The sequence below is a fragment of the Uloborus diversus genome, unplaced genomic scaffold (assembly GCF_026930045.1).
Source record: "Uloborus diversus isolate 005 unplaced genomic scaffold, Udiv.v.3.1 scaffold_11, whole genome shotgun sequence".
NCBI classification, from domain to species: Eukaryota; Metazoa; Arthropoda; class Arachnida; order Araneae; family Uloboridae; genus Uloborus; species Uloborus diversus.
The window spans coordinates 5,198,219-5,218,035 of record NW_026557765.1 but is presented as its reverse complement, the minus strand read 5'-3'; the positions used below and the strand labels follow the sequence as shown (position 1 = coordinate 5,218,035).

The window sequence follows — 19,817 nt, the reverse complement described above, 5'->3', positions numbered from 1 at the left end:
CAACCTTTAGTAAACATAATTTTCTCCCCCTAACCTTCATTTTTCATGAGACAAACAGTCTGAAGTGGAAAAAAAAAAATCTACGAATGTCTCGAAAACATTTTCGAAATATAGAGATTTTTTCGATATATTGAAACATTTTTTCTATATAATAAACACAGAAATTTGCTGGGATTTCGATATGTAGAAAATTTTGATACGTGGAAGTTCGATATATGGAGATTCGGCGTACTTTTAAATTGTATTCTTTGGATTTATCACTCATTTATTTACATAAAATTATATACATATGTCATTGTGCGTCATCTTCCTCGTTCTTAGGAAGATAAATGATCGTTTTCGGTTTCGCACATACTAATATTGACGCACATCTTAATCTGACTGACAACCACAGTGGCATATTTAGCAGCACACTAAGTTTTTGAACCCATCGGACCCCGGGTCGAGTCCCGGCAATGACGTTTCAGGCAAGTTCACATCAAAATATATTTTAATGAAGAAAATAGACTACAAACCACGAGTACATTAAACAATACCCGAAATACGTTGGTTGTTCATATTTGTTTCAACAGACGCTCAGTTGAAAACCAACAGCTGTACTCAACGCAGTACAAGCAACCATGGACAAGAAGAAAGGAAGAAAAATAAACGAGAAGAGTGCTTGTACGACTTTTGGTCACCACAAACCAACTACGTCACTTCCGTCACACAAAAGTTTGAAGATCAGAATTTCAAAGTCCTCACATAGGAAGTTACACTTCTAAAACAGAGTTTATTTATGAGAGTGGCATACAGCACACTTGAAACTTCCAAAATGTTTACTCCGTTAACTAAAGTATACAAGATAAAAGCTTTATATTAATGCCGAATAGTAATGCCTTGCTCAGCTTTATGCAAAATTACCATTTCCCATTAGCTTTTAAAATGAGTCTTTTATCTAAAAATATTGCCTTAATATCTTCTATATTTTCGCGAAAATAAAGAAGAAACTCGTTCTTTCAGATGCATTAAAATATTAAACCCCAAAATGGATAGATTTCTGTATTCCCCCCCCCCCCCCCCCGCCGTACAAAATCAGCTCCAGGCAATCGTTTCCTAACGCATTTTGCAACGCCTGCACGTTCTCGGATGATGTCCTTAGCGTTTCGAAAAAGAACGAGGAGGAAATGTATTACTAAAAAGCCGCAAAGGACTTACCAATTCTCGCTTTGCTTTTTTTTTTCTAAACGGGCAATCTTTGTGTGGCGAGATCTTTCTTCTTTATTTTAAGTTTCGTTTTATTAAGATAAAAATATCCAGGCTTACGATATTTCTTTACTGGAATTTAAGCAATAACTAAGATAGATATTATTTTACTTTATTTTGAGAAATAACTACGAAAGTTTCTCCGTTCATGTTGAAATCGTGACTCTCTCTGCTGTATAAAACAAAACCTAATCTAACAGCGAAACGTTTCATAAATAGTACACAGACTAATAATAAAGGTGATATAGGTGAATCTCGCAGGCGCCAGAACAATCTTTAAATTCAATTTTTTTTTTCTATTTAACTTAGAACAACAAGGAAAAGAAGAAACTCACATCTACTAAACTTTGATAGAAACAAAAGTCGTATCAAGAGGAAAAATTAAAAATCTATTTTAAAGCCTCTCTTTTACACACTAAAATCAATTACTAATGCTTCAGTTGATAACAAAAATAAAGGGACAACAGATGTACATTTTAAATCCTTGAGCTTCGTTTTTCTTCTAATCAGCCAGCAATGAAACTGCTACCAATTGCGTTAACTAAGGCTTTAGAGATACATTTAATGTTTAGTGGGAAAATATTGTAGAATTCCAGTTCTTTATGACTTGGAAGTTAAAAACAAATTCCATTACACACGAAAAATTTCGCTCTGTCGACTGACACTAACATTTTGAAGCTGTCAGTAAGTTTTTAACACCCAAAATTTAAAAAAAAATGTGTTTTGAAGTTTTAATAGAACTTTTGAGGTTGACACCCATGGTTAGAGTAAAGCAAGTATGTCATGTGACCAAGTGGTCAGGATCACTTGTCACCCTGGAATTGCGGACTTCATTCCGACATGTGGTGCAGTTGACCCAATTTGCATATGCCATGCGATTAAGTTTGGTAATCTGAACTTCCTGCTCAAGAGCTACAACAAGTGGTCACTTTAACCTCTGAAAACCTTTCCTTGTAGAATAAATGTGGAGGCAGCATTAAAATAGTTTCTGACGTCGAATGCCTGTAAACGCATTAAAAAAAAATTATTTGAATTTTGACATCTTGAATTCAAATTATGTTTTTCGCGATCACGAGTGTGTGTATGTAGGCGTGTATGTTTGTGTGTGGAGGGTATGTGTGTTTGTGTGTGTAGGCATGTGGTTTTGTGTCTGTGTGCTGGTATAAGTGTGTGGGTAGTTGTGTACATGAATGTGTGTGTGTGTGGGGATGTTGGGTATGTATATGTGTGTGTAGGCATATGTGTTTGTGTCTGTGTGCAGGCATGAATGTGTGGGTAGTTGTGTGTATGTGTTTGTGTATGTGTGTAGGTGTATGTGTGTATGTATGTGTGTAGTTGTGTATGTGTGTGTGTAGTTGTGTATGTGTGTGTGTGTAGTTGTGTATGTGTGTGTGTAGTTGTGTATGTGTGTGTGTAGTTGTGTATGCATGCGCGTGTGTGTAGGACATGGATGCAACCTGGAGACGGTTTCGCTATAGGAGCAGCATCGTGAGGACCCGGTCGACAGTGATGGTGCGGAGGATGGCGGTGGGAAAATAAAATGATAGGACATCAAAACAGTCAAGTGCAACAGTCAATAAGCAATCGTGATTGCTCAAAAAAACATGAGAAAGCTTTTGGTACCGTTGAAGTATTGCTGGAAAAAAACTTAAAAATTAATTAAACAGCTCAATTAACATTTAAACATTAAAATAATTAACGTTTGATCTCGAAATGGGATCTAAGTCTGCCGATCTGTATGCCTCAAGCATGGATTCAAGGGTTTGGGTCATGATCCACCTTAACGCGACTAAAAATAGTTTAAAATTGCGCTTCGTGGATTTCAGTTCCGAGAAAATAACGAAGGAGAGCAGAGGCACCTTGATCTTAAGTTCTTGAGAGAGCTGAAGTTCTCAGTTTCTCTAATCAAACTCTAAATTTTGTCGAATAACAAAATATGTGTTCGGGCGTATAATTACAGCTAATAAAAAGGGACGTTCTGGCATTTAAACATTGTAGTATCGCAATTATGTCCTCAAATATGCCAAATCGTTATTGGGTAAATTTGCTGAAGAAAGAGCATTTATGGGAGGTCGCAGTGACCTCTCGTGACCTCCTTTTGGGGCGTCCTTGATGAATGCCCTAATATGAGACTTCTAATCCCTACTTACGGTTTGTGTACTCACCTTTCAACAACAACCCAATCCCTTGAAAATCAGATGCTGGAGCCGCCAATGACTTTTTCGTTCGGTCCTCCACCCCTGCCCTAACTTTCTAGGTATCTTTTCGATTCGAATAAAGAGTTCTTTTTTTCGAAAGAACACGACTAGGAAACTTCACAGCCTCACGTTGAGGTAGGCGAACACCCTAAATATTTTTTTTCTTCAATATTCGTTGCACCTTTCTAATACTTTGTACGGTTATTAAATATGACATAAATAACACATTTTGGATACTTATTTGTTAAAAAAATAATTTTATATAGTTTTTTTTAATAAAAAAAACATTTCTATAAATAAAGCTACCATTTCCTTAACACTTCCAGTGCACTTTCTTCTTCCTAATTTTTAAAACTTTTTGTGTCAATCTCTTTGTTAGATATCAGAGAGTGGTATGTCCCTCCTATTTGGAAATCATTAACTAAAAACAGATTTTATGGGTAAATGTTTGAAAATTCTCCCCGAAAAGCGTGCTTTTTGTCCTCTAAATTTAATTGATCATAATTTCAAAGCCGCATATTGCATTAACATTAAATTTTCGAGGTTTATATCACAGTAATATGTTTAATATGTTTGCAAAGTTTCAAATCTTTAAATTAATATTTTTTCGCTAGAGCTTTCGGCGTAAATAAAAGCTTTGAAAACGTGTTATGAGAAAAATCAAGAAAGAAAAAATGTATAAGCATTGCATTTGAGTTTAGTAAATTTCTTCTAGTTTCCTCCATAGCTCACCGATTTAAAAAACATTTGCGGATGTAGAAAAAATTACACTAAGGCTAGCTAAATTTCTCAAAATCTCAAAATTATTTTTGTTCTCGAAACCTAGGGTGTTAGCTTACCTTAAAGCTTAACATTTCGGAAAAACGAGCTGATTTGTGAATCACATGACTTCCTTTTACTCCAATTTAATGTCATTTCCCCATTATTGACAATTTTAATGTGATCTAATTGTTTACTCTCTAAATATCACCAACAGTGGCCGAATTGAAACCAAAGTTAAAATTTAAAAAAAAAACATCAAATTTGTCGCCAAGTTGGCAACAAGATTTGGAGACCAAAAGACTGGCAATATATCGCCAAGTATCCGAAAAAATTATAACACCACTTGAGTTTACATCGAAATTAACAATGATTTCCCCCCAAAAAGGGGCAAAAGACCACTTTAGAAACACTCGAATACCTCCAAAAGGGAAGGTGCATAACTAGACATCACTAGGAGTCTATGTAACAAATTTCAACTTTCTAGGACATACCGTTTTTGAGTTATGCGAGGTACATACGCACATACATACGTACATACGGACGTAAAGGAAATTCGTTGTAATTAACTCGGGGGTCGTCAAAATGGATATTTCGGGTGTCTGTAGGTTTTTTGGCATACATCCACGTGTGGTCGGTTCGAAAAAAAAAAACTCAACATTCATTTGGGGGTGAGAAAAATGAAAATTAAGGTCGATTGTTGAGTGAAAATTTTTTCGCGATTACAATACTTCCTTTTTTGTAAAAGGAAGTAAAAAGAGGGAAAGAAATTGAACACTAGGCTCTGTGAAAGAATCGAATCTGATATAAATTTCTGTCTAACAAATCAAAGTGAGTCAATCAATTTTTTCCAAAAAGGGTTTATATGGTGGTCACATGAAATAAAAAAGGAATATTTAATTTACTTATTTTAATTAAATCATTTTAACACCCTAAATACTTTAAAATTAGCTCATGAGGAAGAAATTAAAACTTGTTTCTAGTTAAAAAGCCTCTACACAGCACACATACAAAAAGAGAAAAAAAAAAAAAAACGAAAGACAAAAAACTGTTTTGGTATTCTAACTGGTATCATAAATTATTTGTTTTGTTTCGGAATATTTTATTTATTTATTTGTCAAAAATTGGGAAAAACCTAATGTGGCAACGTCATAAAACTGTGATTAGGATTTGTGTAGCCTTCACAATGCTGCCAAGTTAAGGTTGCCCAAACTATATAAGAAACAGAAAAGAAGTTTATACTAAAAATCAAAGCCCAAAATTTTCTGTGAACTGAGCGCTATGGAACATGTAAGAATAATGAAGAAAAACTCGATTTAAATCTCTTTATTTCTCGCTTAGAAAAGATCTTTAATTGATGTTTGTTCCAAATCTTTAAATAGTTACTGTACTCTTACATAATTGTGCTTGTGTGTGATTGAGCAAGCGTATCTGTATGTAAAACGGTGTTAATAACCATTGAATACCTCAAATATTCGACAATTACTAAGAAATAAACACTTTGATTAAATATATTGTACTTTTATATTTCAGATTTTTTGAAAACATACATTTTTTCCTCAAAGCTCTTCCTACTGAAAAAAAATACAAAATAAATTGAAACGAGAATCGCATGCTATAAACCCTGAGGAATATGAAGAATCAAAAACTATTTCTCTGAAAACTATTTCAACTAAAATCCCAATCTATCGAAACCACAAAACTAAAAAGCCGCATACACCATAAAAAAAAAACCTAATTACATCCCACAAATTCTTCTGTAACTGAAAAAAAGTTCAAAACTCCAGCATCAGATAAAGGAATAATTAAATTTTGATATCCGGCTGTGGCAAGCTAACACCCTTCCTAAAAGCATCTTTTTTTATACTATCCTGGCGAGCTCGGTGGAAGCGGAAAGGCCATTTTTATCCGATGTCCTATTTTCCTCGCAACGGCTAATGTCTTTGAAGATAGGGATCGATACTGGCGATGGTATATCCGGGAGCATCCGGCCTTATCTTGATGTCCGGCAGAGTGGAATCTATTTAGAAAAGGGAGCTTTCCCAGAGAGCACTTTTATGGATAGCCTTTTGCATCCGAGCGGGAGAAAAAAAGGGATTGGTAGGGTCAATTAAGGAAAAGATCCGAAAGAATGTGTAATGTTTCTAAAAATAGTGTAAACAAACATGCAGTTGGCATAGATGGAATTTTTGGGATAATATTTGCCTGAAAAATTAAATGCCGAAAAGAGTTGCAATTTTTCACGAGCAACTAATGCTAAAAGGAAAATAACATATTAATCCAGCATTTTTTCATTAAATTAGGCTTAGATTAAATAAAACCACACAAGTTTAAGTATCAATATTTTGGCAGCTTGTATAATAGGGAAGTTGCAACCTATTAAATGTTCATATTTTGACTATTAGATATTGTTAATTGACCCTCAAAACTAAAAAATTCACCATCGCCGAATTTTAAAACACCGTGATTGATTTTTAATGAATTTTTAAAAATCCATGCGCAAAAGTGCGCTCTTCTGAAACGTCACGAGCTTACGTCACAGGGCACTAATGGGCAGCCTTCCGCCGAAGATCCCTTGTTTTCACTACGGACATCTTGAGCGCGCTGATATTTTTATTTTTTAGAAATTCAATAATCCTTTTGAACACACTATGGAGGCCCGATTCGTTAAAGCACAATCTAAATAATCTTCCTCAAGTAACATCAATGATGATATTCGAATATTTCAGAGAGGATGAGAGGTTTAGTGTTCCAGAAACGCGAAGAGTTAAATGCGAGGAGATAAGCCTTTTACGTTTCGTCTTCGAAGTCGAATGCACGTCCTTCGGTTTTTCCCCTATCAGAAGAGCGCATGACGTCACTTCCTATGCCCTTTGACGTCACAAGCGCTTGAACTTTAAAAATTAATTTAAAAAAATCTACTTATCGTATCGCAAAATTTTTTTCACCTCTGATGTTCATGCATGTTACTGTATCATATAAAAATAAAATTGAAAAATCGAAAACTTCCCTCGTCTTTTCTCCATTTTTTGTGGAAAAAAGTATATTGTTGTACATTTTGTAATGTTTACAAGTAGCCTTTGACAGTACGTTAGGAAAAATCTTTTCAAAACGCATAGTTACCCGTAATGATACTTCCCCAGAACTTTTAAATGGCCTCAGACTGGCCTAATTTATTTAATTTATCTATTTTCAACAGTTGGAAAGAACTTTTAAATCGCTTTTGTCACCAAGTTTACTTAAACTAACTGGCGAGAAGAAATCTCGACAGCAAGAAAGAACCGGTGTGAATTATCAAATCTTTATGTAACTGCAAATTTCGGATTAAGTTTTGACACACAACTTGAGGATTTTTGATCCTTTTTAGAGCAGATATTCAAGGATACGTTGTTGTGTGACTGTGGGACAGTTACAAAGGCAAAGTAAATCACTTACAAGCTGAGGTTGGAGTGCGATCTATAAAAAATGTTCATCAAAGCTCAAAAAAGGAAAAAAAACGAAAATATTCGTATGAAGAAAAAATTAAATGTACATCAAGTAATTTTGTACAACAGTAGATGCCCTACCTTGGTTTGAAAACAAACAGATAACCGGAAGATAGAAAGAAATGCCATTTATCCACCATTCAGCCTAAAAATATAGATTATCCATATATATATATATATATATATATATATATATATATATATATATATATATATGAGATAGCAATATAAGGATTGAACAAGAAAAATTTTTTTTAAGAACGAAAAAATGAAAAAATCCCAAAATATCCTGGTATACCCTCTCTTGTAGTTGAAATATTGTTCTATTTTCTTTATATCAAACTTGTATTTTTCGTTTGTAAAAGGTTCAATGTTCTTATTTCTTGTAATACTGATATTCTGAACTTTCAGTACCCCTATGGCTAGTTTTGTGAGATGTCGGGGACTAGTGCAGATTTTTAGGCAATTTCGACAGCAGCACTCACGAAACATCTCATAGTTTTTCCTTACCATTGGAGAGTACCCCCTGATGGGACCCCAGGATATTTTGGGATTTTTTCATTTTTTCGTTCTTAAAAAAAAAAAAAACTTTCTTGTTTAATCCTTATATTGCTACCAGTATCATAGAGCAGCCTATGGCGCCTATTGAACTGAGTAGTGAAGTTCATTTTGGTTGACTTGTCCAGATTATAAATACAGTATATGATAGTGTTTCTTTATATATATATATATATATATATATATATATATATATATATATCGGAGAAATTGATGTCTTTAACGTGCATTAATTAATGACATTTCGCTAAAACTATCTCTGTGTCGAGTATGCTACCCTTGTGACAAGGTTTGGCATTTTGATATACGAGACGAAATATATTTTAGAAAGCGTATGTGAAAAATAATTTAGGGAGTGTATGTGTACAATTAAAAAATTTAATATTAAGTGAAAAACGAATATTAAAAATTGTAAGTTTTAGTTTTTAAAATTCGTACCATTAAATCAAACGTAATTTTAAACTTTATGTTTAAACAGAATCATTTACAAGAGGCGTTATACTTTTCGCAACAAGGTGTAAATAGTCCTCTCCAAAAATACTTTACATTTTCAAAATGATATGCCACAATTTGGATAACTTTCCGATGCATAAATTAAACCCCGTTCATTTTTAAAACTATCTTTTTTAACCTTTAAGGGCAATTATGTAACATATATCATCAAAATTTCACGTTATTTAATACATTAGAATCTCAATAATTAGCAGAAAAAACTCTGGTTAAAAATATATTGATTCTTTTTTTTTCCGATTAAACCTCAAATTTCAATGTTTCCCCTTTAGAGTTTATGGTCCTCTAAGGATTAAAAGTAGCCTGGATGTTTTTCTTTAAAAAAACTTATTCTGCTTTTGAGAAAGAAATTCAATTTCATAAAGAAACGCATCTTGCCATTGAAACAGAATCATGCTCGTAATATTTATCCTTACGTTTTTCTACTGGCACTGAATCCCTTTTAGCAACATTTTTTTCCTTCACACTTTTTCGAATTTCTTTTTTATTTCTCTTTTCCCGATCTGCCTCGTTATTCATTCACGCTGAATGCAGCCTCAGTTCCGATACGTTCCAGATTCATCGATTTTAATACTGCGTCGATCGGTACAAAAGAAAATCGTACGCGTACAGTTTTGCTGCAAAAAATGAAATGTCGATTTAAGTTCTTAACGCTTTTCCTCACTTACGATACAGAAAAATGATTTCCTTTCGCAGCAGCGTCTGTTGATACAACTATGTTGAAAACATCGTGAAGGTTATTATTTTACGACAGATGATTTTATTACAGTAAAAGAACTTGGTCGAATAATGGGTTTTCCAACCAGTCAATGAAAACACCCCAGTGAGGCAAAAATCTGTAATGTTTCTAAAATAAAGTTTCAAAAGTGATTTTCAGAAAAATTCGGAGGTGGATATGGAAGTTCCTTCCCTTGTCTGTGATCAAAAAAGGAATATTTCTTAGTTTTGGAGGGAGATATATCCGCAATCACATCCCCTGGATACGCCACTGAATATGCAACAATCTATTAATTCTGTAAATTAAAAAAACGAGCTGATGTGTGCATCACATGACTTCCTTTTACTCCAATTTAATGTCATTTTCTGATTATTGGCAGTTTTAATGTAATTCAATAGTTTACTCTCTAAATATCACCAACAGCGGCCAAATTGAAACCAAATTAAAAAAAAAAAAGAAAAGAAAAGAAAAACAAATTGCCAAGTTGGCGACAAAACTTGGCGATCAAAAGACTGGCGATATATCGCCAAGTGTCCGCCAAATTATAAATCCACTTGAGTTTACATCGAAATTAACAATGATTTCCCCTCAAAAAGAGGCAAAAGACCCCCTTTGGAGCATCCGAATGCAACCAAAAAGGGAGGTGCACAACTAACCCCACTAGGAGGCTAAGTACCAAATTTCAACTTTCTAGGACATTACGTTCTTGAGCTATGCGACATACATACGCACATACGAACTTACATACGTACATACAGACGTCACGAGAAAACTCGTTGTAATTAACTCGGGGATCGTCAAAATGGATATTTCGGGTGTCTGTACGTTCCTAGGCATATATCCACGTATGATCGGGTTGAAAAATAATCTCAACATTCATTCGGGGGTGAGCAAAATGGAAATTAAGGCCGATTTTTGAGTGAAATATTTTTTTGCGAATGCAATACTTCCTTTTTCGTAAAAGGAAGTAAAAGACTAGAAAATGTTGTGTTTTTCCACAAGAAAGACGTGCTCATTTGCTAAGTTGATGCACTAATTTTCTCTTTAATCCCCTCAGAGAAAAAAAAAAACTGAAATGGAACCACGAAAGTCCTCCAAGTATTTAAAAAAATGCTACACATGGAAATGAAATTGCTTTTAATGTCACAAAAGAAACGTTGCAGTTTTTAACATTATTATGTGTTTCAGAAAATGAAATCGTGCTAAAGGGTTCATTTACTGCTCACGCTACCCTAAGTGTTATGAGGAAAAAACATTAACAATTTAGATCAGAAATGAAATTGTGCTTGCAAGACGATGACTATAAGATTTTCAAAATTATGGAACAGCACCCACACATGCAGACAAAGTGTCACATGACACTTGTTCGACACCAAGCAATCGTGCTCTCATACATGTGTAAAATAATGTTATTATAGTGCTAGAATTTTAAATTTGAAATGATTTTTGATCATCCATAGCTTTACTTATAAAACGCAAACTCATACACTATGGCCTTTTCTCTATCGTTTTCTTCAAGATATTTAATGTATCTGAACCGCGCTGATGTATTCCTTTTTTGAGTTGAATTACCTGAGTTTTTATGGCGCATGCATAGGGCTGACGTGAGACCATGTGAGGAATGTCGGAAACTAGGAGCCCGCCTCTTGAGAGGGTTCAGTTCGCAAATGGAGAAGAGTTTTACGGAAAGACCAAAACCTGACCCGGTGACCAAACTGACATGGGGCCCGCCTTGGCTCTCGGCGGCACTGCGTGTCTCCTTTCTCCTAGATTTTTTTTACTTTTTTTTACAAAAAAGGAAGTATTGTATTCGCGAAAAAAATTTCCCTCAAAAATTGACCTTAATTTTGGTCGCCAAGTTTTGTCAAAATTTGGCGATTTTTTTAAAAAATTTGATTTTACTTTGGCCACTGTTGGTGATATTTAGAGAGTAAACTATTGAATCACATTAAAATTGCCAATAATGGAGAAAAGACATTGAATTGGAGTAAAAGGAAGTCATTTGATGCACACATCAGCTCGTTTTTTTTTTTTTTTTGAAATATTCGGTGCGTTTTTTCTGTTTGAAACGGTTCAGTATGCTTGCCTCGCTGTCGGGAATGATTTAATTTTTATCGAGGTTAATAGAAAAGTACTGCTGGTGTGGGTGAAATAAAGGAAATTTTTTATGTTTTTAAATTATTGTTTAAGTGCTGCCAGAAACATGTCCACAACAGTCACCATTCATAAAAAAAATCAAAGTTTGCGGGCGCGCATTTAGAAAGAAAACATCAATGTAAAGGAGAATGAGATAAGATCAAGCGCATAATGTACAAATTATTACCAACTAGAAGTTTTATTTAAAATTTCCCATGTATTTTTTGACTCAGATGGTCATTTTCTCCTTGATCTCCTTTTCTAAAAGCCCCCTTCTTCCCCTCAAAAGAATCTTTAGAGAGCAGAATATGTAACGTGTACGTATGAACTCATCCGTACCATAGCATTTCAAGAGATCTGCGCTATATGATGTACCGGTTGATTAGAATTTTGGGGACAATGCAGCCAACAACCTACATAGAGGACCTAAATAATGCTATCAAATTAAAATTGAAATTATTATCAGTCAGTCTAATAGTAACTATGATCATTACGGAATATCAACATTTTCTAATGACCAAACGTTAGATTATACCAAAACAGAAAATTGAACAACTTAAAGAAGCTGAACTTAAAAGTATAGCCCAGAACTAAAAGTGCAAAATACAAACAAATTACTTTTGCATCTGACGTATGACGAACAAAACAAAGTGAGACGGAAAATGATGGAAATTCTGAACGAATTAGGTACCAAAATTGATCAGAGAGTTTTTAGAAAATTGTTGAAATTATTTGATATCGATTATAATAGTTAATTTGAACAGTACACAATATGAGTAAAAGGAGTGAGGGTTGTGGGATGTCTTATGAAATGACGAATTCGTAGAATTAAACTTACAAGCAATTAAAATGAAAAGAGTGACTACTGTTTTGAAAGTTCACCACATCCATCTGGTAGAGTAGAAAAACGCGCTCTAATACAGTATAAGTTTCGTTAAGAATATTAAAATACTCCAGGCGACTGTTGGACGGCATTCGCTAAAGGTAAGCCAAAAAGAAAGATGAAAAGCAAGTTGAAGTGAAAACGGAAAAGGAACACGAGTCTACATTCTTTACTGGTCACTTCTCTGTTTGTATTTCCAAAGTTCAAACGCGCAAGAACGAGGTAATAATTGCAGTTATTCATTACAAACTGAAACAAAACATCACGAGAAATCCCACATTTGTATGATTTCAGATTCGACAAATTAAATATGATCGTATTTTTTTTTATCCGCCTTCCTAACAGCAAAAGTTTCTAAAAGCTTATTATTTAAAGTTTTCTCTTAAAAAAGTTCACATTGTGAATGCCTCCCATATCTAGCATACAGAGCCTCATTGTAAATTAGTTACCAAATAAAAATGAAAATATATTTTCGTAAAGGAAGAAAAATGGAGAATGGATATTTGGGGGGAAATATGAACCTCCAATTCAATATCGTCTGAGGGTCGATAAATAAAATCAGAGAATTATGATTTAATTTTTGTAGTTTTGAATTGAATTTTTACGTCCAATCACTACCATAAGATTCTTGCCAATATTCTTAACAAGCTTTAGCTTCTTTGATTTTCCAAACAACCATTAAAAGGAATTTTTGTGGTCAAAGCTAAACCGTTCATTTTCCTTAACCCACTTTCAAAATACTTTCCGCCCTCAATTGTTGAGAAATTGATTGCCCTTAACCATTATTGATGAAATACGGTGTTGTCTTTACATACGATCTATTTTTAGAACGCATAGTCCAGCACCAAAGAAAAAAAAAAGATCATAAGCAGAGATTATCGTCAGACGAAGTGTCGTGGAACACATAATCAACGATACTTGAAAAGACATTTAAAACTGTTAACGATTTTGTGAATAGAATCAGTAATTTAAAAAAAATAACGGATAATTTTGCGTTAAGGTGGATTAAATTACGAGTTAGGTAAGTTTATGCAACTACAACTGTATCAAAATAAGAGGAATAATTTTATAAAAGTAACGTTAACACAATAATATCAATAAAGTAAAAGTAATATTAATGAAATGATAACAATGATAATAATAATAATAATTATTATTATTACTTTTATTATAAGTTTAGTGCTTGCGAATAGTAAATATATAAATTAATAAAAAGTCAATAGTTTATGTCAAGTAGGCAAACGGAGTTTGATTCCAAGCCTTTTTTGCTGTATTATTGGAAAAATTACATTTTTATTTTCTTTTTGTAAAAAAAAAATAAAAAAGAAAAAAACCTTCTTAAATGCTTGTCCTCCTCATCCATTCCGTAACTCCCATTAGATGTCCAACCATTGAAGGCCGTCGTTTCTTTCGACCACTCATAGCCCTTAATGTATGACGCAATAGAAGTGGCAGCAAATGGGGAGAGCTCTCGACTCACTAAACGCTGTTTATGGCGGAAGTAAACACATTAGTTTGTTTTCTCCTTTCCTTTACTTTACTTATAAGATGAGAATATTTCTCGATATGTTGTTTTCGCAATGCTACTAACCTCGAACTTTATTCACGTTTCATTTTATACTTCCTTTTACAAAAAAGTAAGTATTGTATTCGCGAAAAAATTTCACTCAAAAATCGGCCCTAATTTCAATTTTGCTCACCCCCGAATGAATGTTGAGTTTTTTTTTTGTTTTTTTTCAACCCGATCACACGTGGATAAGTGCCTAAGAACGTATATACACCCGAAAAATCTATTTTGACGATCCCCAAGTTAATTACAGCGAGTTTTCTCGTGACGTCCGTATTTACGTATGTATGTGCGGATGTGCATATGTATGTCGTATAACTCAAGATCAGAACGTCCTAGAAAGTTGAAATTTGGAACGTAGACTTCTAGTTGGGTCTAGGTGTGCACCTCTCCTTTTGGTTGCATTTGGGTGTTTCTAAAGGAGTCTTTTGCACCTTTTTGCGGGAAAATCATTGTTAATTTTGATGCAAACTCAAGTGGTGTCATTATTTGGTGGGCACTTGGCCAGTCGCCAGTCTTTTGGTCACCAAGTTTTGTCGCTAACTTGGTGACAAATTCGGCGATTTTTTTTAAAAATCTGGTTTCAATTTGGCTATTGTTGGTGATATTTAGCGAGTTCACTATTGAATCATATTAAAATTGCCAATAATGGGGGAATTAACATTAAATTGGGGTAAAAGGAAGTCATGTGATGCATACATCAGCTCGTTTTTTAACATTTGAAGATGGACCTTCCAGATCAGAGATTTTCATCCGGTGGTTCGGCGGACCGGCACCAGTCTATAAAAAATTAATACCGGTACTCAGAAATGTTTGCTCGTTCACGATTTAAAAAAAAAGAAATGAAAAGAGGAAAAAAAAAGCCAACATAATCTTTTATTTGACAAATTTTGCTTGAATATTGAGATTAATTTTCAAAATTGTTTATGATTTTTCTCAAACTCTTAATTACTGATGCATAGTTATTAAAATATTTATGTATCTACTATCTTTACATTTAAATGTTTCGGGATAGTTCTTTAATATCAAGTAAGGTTTTATCAATTATTTTTTTTAATTTGTTTATTGATTTTTCAAAAAAGAAAAATAAACTCTTACTTTCTCGCTAATTTTTCCCACAACATTCCGCGAGTCAAAAGTTTATTAATTATAAATAATTGATTTTTTGATAATAAAAAAAAAACATTATAAAAAAATAAAAGTAGAGGGGTGAGAGTTACAAATAAAAGTTTTCTTTTTTTTTTTGTTTTTTCTTTTTTTTTTTTTGCAAAAAAAAAAAAAAAATAAGTAAAGAAGAAAAGCAAGAGCATCACCGGACCGGAAATTTTTAAAAAAAATTGTTTGTCAGTTAACGGGTCAAAAAGGCTAGAGAAACGTGGGTCTAGATGTCATTCTAGTTAGCTATGTAATTCAGAGCAAAACGACTGATGAGCTGGCTTGAATTTTCAAGCAAACATTTTTTTTCATCCAAAAGACTCCATTTCATACAGCCTCATTTCGATTCAAGAACATGCGGCCATCCAGAAATGGTAAAAGAAACGAAATTTTCTTATTCCGCTCGCGTCTCCGACGAGATCCAATAAAATGTTCACTTCATAGAACTCATATCTGAATAATGCATTCAAAATCTAGATCCAGGGTCATATAAACTTATTGAAACCGATGCCACCGAGGAGGAATAGGACGTCGTTGGAAAGAAAATGGCGCCGATGCAGGCCTTATTTTTGGAATAGATTCCCAAAAACAGTGAATAGTTTCGAAACAGTTTTTGTTAGTGCGGGAATTTCATTTTCAGTCACAGGTTGCCGATCTAATTACCGCAAATTCAAATGTCAAATAAAATATAACACAAGGGATTGTTATAGCGAGAAAACAAAACATTTAGAACGATGTGTCTTGGAAACATATTTAAAAATCTGACTTGATTATAGTTATTTAACGTTACAGGATAAAAACGTCGAATACCTATTAGAGATCATATAGAGAGGCGCCTCTTTTTTTTGTCACATAAAAATAAATTGATTCAGAGAAAGATAATAAATTTGAGCGACAAATAAAATTCAGGATTCTTGGACTAGGACTTAAAGGAAAAAAAATATCGTGAACTTTAGTTTTGGGACATATTGGGAAAAGGTTTGTTTACACACCATGCCTCCAATGATAGGTTATCAAAAAATAACATTCGAAAAAAAAAAAGAGTTTGAAATTCATAAATAAACTCTATACACTCCATACGCAGAATTAGCAAACCAAGTATTTTACGTATTTCTGCCTTAGCCCTGGCTTAGGGCGGTAACCTACTACAAAATACCATGCTTTGCCATTAATCTTTGAGTTGAACCGCACCATTGCTGCGGTCGCTCATCTGGTGTGCTAATTCTGCATTAGCTACCAGTTTGACTCTCTTGGCTCCCTTAAGAGATTTTTCGCCTCCAGCTCACGTGATTCCTATTCCGGGCTGATGAGTGTTAAACAGCACGAAACTGCAGTACTCGGATGGAATAGCAGAGTATTTAATGTTATCATAAAACTTTGAAAAAATAAATAAATAAAGATTTTACTTAATATGTTTCATCAGTGAAGACATCTAAAATTTTAGGCCAAGGATAGCTAAAAATCCATAAGTTGATAGTGTTGACAAAGTGTGCTTGTTTGTAGGGCCCGATTAAGTTATTAGGGGGCTCCTTTGTAGCCATTGGTTGGAACAGTTTTAGGCATTTGGAGGACCCTAATTGGTGGGAGCCCAAGGCCACGGCCTAGTTGACCTATTCAGTAATCAGGCCCTGCCTCTATTTAAAAACTACTATCACCTCATAATGGTATTTGAATGTGCTCAAAAACAAGACTTTTGAATACAAAAAATCTTACCTGATCACAGAAAGATGGTCTCTTGTAGGCCCAAGCTGGCAATGCGAAGTAAAACTGTAACATCTGAAAATGATAAAAGGTTCAAATTAGAAAAGTACTATTTTTACTTAAAAAACAATAAAAACATATAATTTTATTAGTTTTTACAGATGAAATATTTCTCGGTTTAGTTATGTTACAGTGGAAACTGGCAAGAGATAAATTTCTCCCTATAAAAGCAAAAGACGCGAGGGTTGCTATAGTCAAACGTTGGCGAAAGAATATGCTTTTCTGATGCGTCGTTGGTTCTTAAGAAGTTAAAATAAATTTTATCTGAAATCTCGCTCCAGACTCGTCGTTTATTTACAGAATTTTCAAGTCTAGATTTGTGGTTCGTGTTTACTGCCATCCTCATTTCTTACATATTTGATGTTTCTGACTCTTCCTCAGAACATCAGCAATTCTGAAACCGACTATAAAAAGTGAGAAGAAGACGTAAAAGGAATACTGTTGAACTATTGTTGACTGACAGACATGACAAAAAAGCACTTACATAGTTTTTTTTAAAAATGTTGTGAGCTTAATAGTCTATGATAATTAAGAAATATGTTCGCTATATTTTGTTTCAAGCATTTAACATTTTATTTAAATTTAATATTATTAATTTAAACCAGTTTAGTTTGTTCTTTAATTCTTTAACTATATGTTTTTCTCCAACTAGTTAAAAAATATTCGAAATTTGATAATACTTTCACACAAATATAATCAATTCGCTATAGGATTGAACTAGTAAACATATAGGATAAGTTTATTAAATATAAATCTTCTTCCCTATTCAGTATTCTGACTTAATCTACTTCTTTTTAAAAGCTTTCCTCTTCAAAAGCTTCAAAAGATTTTGACCAAAATATTTGCTGTACATGTAATTTATTACACAAAACTTAGGTAACAATACTGCAGCAATATGCAACTGAATCAAAAATTTTAACTAAGTTACATACATATTTTCGAAAAATTCTGTTCCACATTCTGAAAGTCACCAGAAATATTTTTCCAGCAAATAGAAAACACTATTTATTGAATCTAAAGAATTCCTTACAATTCTTAAAACATTGCAATGACTAAACTGTTTCCAAAAGTGTAGATTATTTTGTATTGGTCATTATTTATAATGATTTAAATAATAACAAAATAATGTACAAGTGATAGCTAAAATTTCAGTTGAAATCGTCCTCCGAAGAAAAGAAAAGTTACCTTTAAGAGCCATTTTTCATAAACCTGTTACGACAAAACGGCCGATTTATTCAAACTTGTGCACTTTACTTAAATTTGCATAGTTTTGGCACTTTGGAGACTTTTTCAACACAAAGCTCAATTTTATTCCTCGGAGCAGCCCCACCAGGTTAGGCATGAATTATTCATTCCGTAGCATATATTTAAAATTCACCATTGCTTTTATCCGTAAAGATATTAATTAGAGGAATGTAAAATATTCAATAGCTCTAATTGAAAGCTGTTGCAACCAAAAGTTGTAAACAGATGGCAAGGAAAAATGTATCTATTTTTTATTTTAGGTTTCCTTTATCTCTTTTAACATTTTTATGCCCCATTACTCAATAACCCAACATTTCTTATAGTTATAGTTCTGCAAAATTTTTAGAATATGTTTCCAGATTATTTTTAATCCCACTAGTCTTGTATCAAAGGAAATCGATAAATGGGAAAACTTCAACAGTTATGCCATGATACATACATCATCAAACACACCGAGAAATATTTACAATTGTATCAAAAATTTGTAAAGTTGAAAATAATTATACATTTGTGAGGCAAAAATAAATAAGAAAACATTTCTATAAATAAATAAATAAATAAATAAATAAATGAAAAATAAATAAATAAAAATAAATAAATAAAATAAAATAAATAAAATCTTTAATAAAGAAATAATGAAGTTTGATTTAATTTAAAATAATCATTCTTAGTTACCGTAACCAAGCCGTCAACGTTATGTAACATTTCGAAAATCAATGGAAATAATAACGAGTACGAAAAAAAAAATTGACTGAATTAAATTGATCCCCCCCCCCCAAAAAAAAAGAAAGAAAACGAAGTGAGAGAAGTAGGGAAGAACTAAAAAACAAAAACTTTTATTACATGCGAAGTAACCAATTTTATCTCAAAAAGCAAAAAATTATATTTTTTTAATAATAAGGACAATAATAATAGTAATGACAGAAATAGTAATTATGATCATTTTCGTTAAACGATGGTAATAAAAATTGCTGCTGCTGCCATTACATTAGCAGTAGTAATAATTATTATTTTATTACTTTTTTTATTATTATTCTTATTATCATTGTTAGCAGTAGTAGGGGTTAGTGTCATAGCATTACAGTAATAATAATAATAATAGTTATTATTATATTACTATTATTATCATTATACTAACATAACTATAATTACTATTATTACTGTAAATAATAATTATAATTTGTGATGGCAGTAATATTTGATATTATTTAAAAAAATAATATCAATAATTACTACAATAATAAATTTTGATTATTACTATTGTTGTTATTATAGATAACAAATATAATTAAATTCAACCCCAATTCAACGACGTTGACAAACACCACTGTCCTACTAACAGTGATTTAAATTACTTGAATCAATGAAAGCATTTCTACTCTAATGTAAATTGAAAATAATGATAATAATGATGACAAGGAATGCAATAAATCTCAGGCATAACATAAAAATGCCAAACACATGTTCCCTTTCACATTTTAATAATTTAAATTGTTTTATAGACTTAAATAAATCAGCACCAAAACATTCGTTGTTTGACTGAAATGTATGCTTTTCCTGCAGACTTAAAATTAAAACACAAATTGAATAAAATGCT

At 32.8% G+C, this 19,817-nt stretch overlaps 1 protein-coding gene across 1 annotated transcript in view; it reads right to left on the bottom strand.

Moving 5' to 3' along the window:
* LOC129232169 (metalloprotease TIKI1-like) overlaps positions 1-19,817 on the bottom strand; it is a 512,829-nt gene that overhangs the window by 317,739 nt on the left and 175,273 nt on the right. The window contains exon 2 of the mRNA XM_054866409.1: positions 16,928-16,990. Coding sequence (XP_054722384.1) covers positions 16,928-16,990 — 63 coding nt within the window. The remainder of the gene's footprint in view (positions 1-16,927; positions 16,991-19,817) is intronic.